At 40.1% G+C, this 1,924-nt stretch overlaps 1 protein-coding gene across 1 annotated transcript; it reads left to right on the forward strand.

Annotated features, from left to right (window-relative positions):
- Window positions 1-299: 299 nt before the first annotated feature.
- LOC131597551 (uncharacterized) lies at window positions 300-1,703 on the forward strand. Its single transcript, XM_058870242.1, has 2 exons — window positions 300-1,131; window positions 1,255-1,703. The coding sequence occupies exons 1-2, from the start codon at window positions 300-302 to the stop codon at window positions 1,701-1,703; spliced, it is 1,281 nt and encodes a 426-aa protein (XP_058726225.1).
- The last annotated feature ends 221 nt before the right edge of the window (window positions 1,704-1,924 follow it).

Consider the following 1,924-nt stretch of genomic DNA (forward strand, 5'->3'; position numbering starts at 1 on the left):
AGGAAACTTTCAAAAGCAAGGACCCACCCAATATCAATCTCCAGCTCAGTCACAACAATACAGACCTCCTCAACAACAAGTTCCCTATCAACAATTTCAACACCACCTGCAACAGTTCCAATCTCAAGCACCTCAACAATTGCAGCAACAGGTACCGAAGAAGGCAGAATGGGAGATAGCTATTGAAAAGATGGCAGCTCAAAACTCTCAATTTCAGGAAGAAACTAGGAGCAATTTGAGAAACACGGGGGCATCAATCAAAAAACTTAGAGATTCAAATGAGTCAGATTGCCCAACAAATGACCAACACTCAACCACAATGCGCTCTCCCAAGTGCCACGGTTACAAATCCCAGAGACAATAATCATGTGAACGCTGTAATTACCAGAAGCAATAAATCCAATAACAAACCGGAGAGGAATCCTGAGGATGAGGATATGTTGATTGAAGTGGATGTCGAGATTAAAGAGAATGAGGTTATGAGTCAAGAAGTCAAAAGGGACGAAAGGGTAGTAAAAGAAAAGATAGTTACACCAAAGCCGACAGTTAAACTCCCTTTTCCCACGAGAAATAGGAAGAAAGAACAACATGAGAAGAATTTCGAGAAGTTCTTAGAGATGTTCAAGAAACTTGAGCTGAATATTCCTTTCTTAGAGGCACTTGAGCAAATGCCCACTTATGCGAAATTTATGAAGGATATCATTTCAAAGAAGCGGACCATCGAGAGTGATCCGATTATTCTAACTGAAACTTGTAGTGCTATTTTGCAGGGAATGAAGATTCCGGTTAAAAAGAAAGATAGAGGTTCAGTAACTATACCATGCACAATTGGTGATAGGTCTTTCAAGAAAGCACTGATAGATTTGGGAGCAAGTGTGAGTCTTATGACATTATCCATTTACAAAAGGTTGGGAATAGGTAAAGTACAGGACACACGAATGACACTCCAGTTTGCTGACCAATCAATTAAAAGACCTTACGGAGTAGTAGAAGACGTGTTGGTGAAAATCGACAAGTTCGTATTTCCGGCAGACTTTGTTATTTTAGAGATGCCCGAAGATGAAGAGATACCAATCATTATGGGGAGACCATTTCTAGAGACCGGGAGGTGTTTGATCGACATAGAGGAAGGTACAATGACCTTGAAAGTCTATGATGAAGAATTGAAGATTGATGTGCGAAACACTATGAAGTACAAGGATGATGTTGCCACAAGTCAACACATTGAAGTAATTGAGCAAATTTGTGATGAAGAAAACTCTTTGACAAAACAGAAGTTACCCTTGGAGAGAGTTTTGAGTCTATCAATCTTCGAAGAAGAGGAGGTAATTGATAAAAAAGATAATGAAGTTTTAGCCATGATGGAAACATCATTTGTCAAAGATTCTCGTCACAACAGATGGGAGGATCTAAGGCAACCATTAGTGGAAGAAAGTAAAGATGAACCAAAGAAGGGGGCTGAATTAAAACAATTACCGGAGAACCTCAAATACGTCTTTTTAGACACTGAAAGTAAGTGCCCGGCTATCATAAGTTCTCATCTTGAATTCCTTCAGGAAGATAAGCTTGTCAAAGTCCTTAAAAAGCACAAAAGTGCCCTTGGATGGTCAATTGAAGACTTGAAAGGAATAATTCCGACACTCTGCATGCACAAAATTTTAATGGAAGATAATCACAAACCGATTGTCCAACCTCAACGATGACTGAATCCAGCAATGAAGGAGGTTGTTAGAAAGGAGGTGGTAAAACTTCTGGACGCCGGGATGATCTACCCAATATCTGACAGTTCATGGGTAAGTCCAGTTCATGTGGTGCCAAATAAAGGTGGAACTACCGTTGTTAAGAACGAAAAGAATGAGTTGATTCCCACAAGGACAGTCACAGGGTGGAGAGTCTGTATTGATTACCGAAGACTAAATCAGGC

Source organism: Vicia villosa, linkage group LG4, assembly GCF_029867415.1.
Source record: "Vicia villosa cultivar HV-30 ecotype Madison, WI linkage group LG4, Vvil1.0, whole genome shotgun sequence".
Lineage (NCBI taxonomy): Eukaryota > Viridiplantae > Streptophyta > Magnoliopsida > Fabales > Fabaceae > Vicia > Vicia villosa.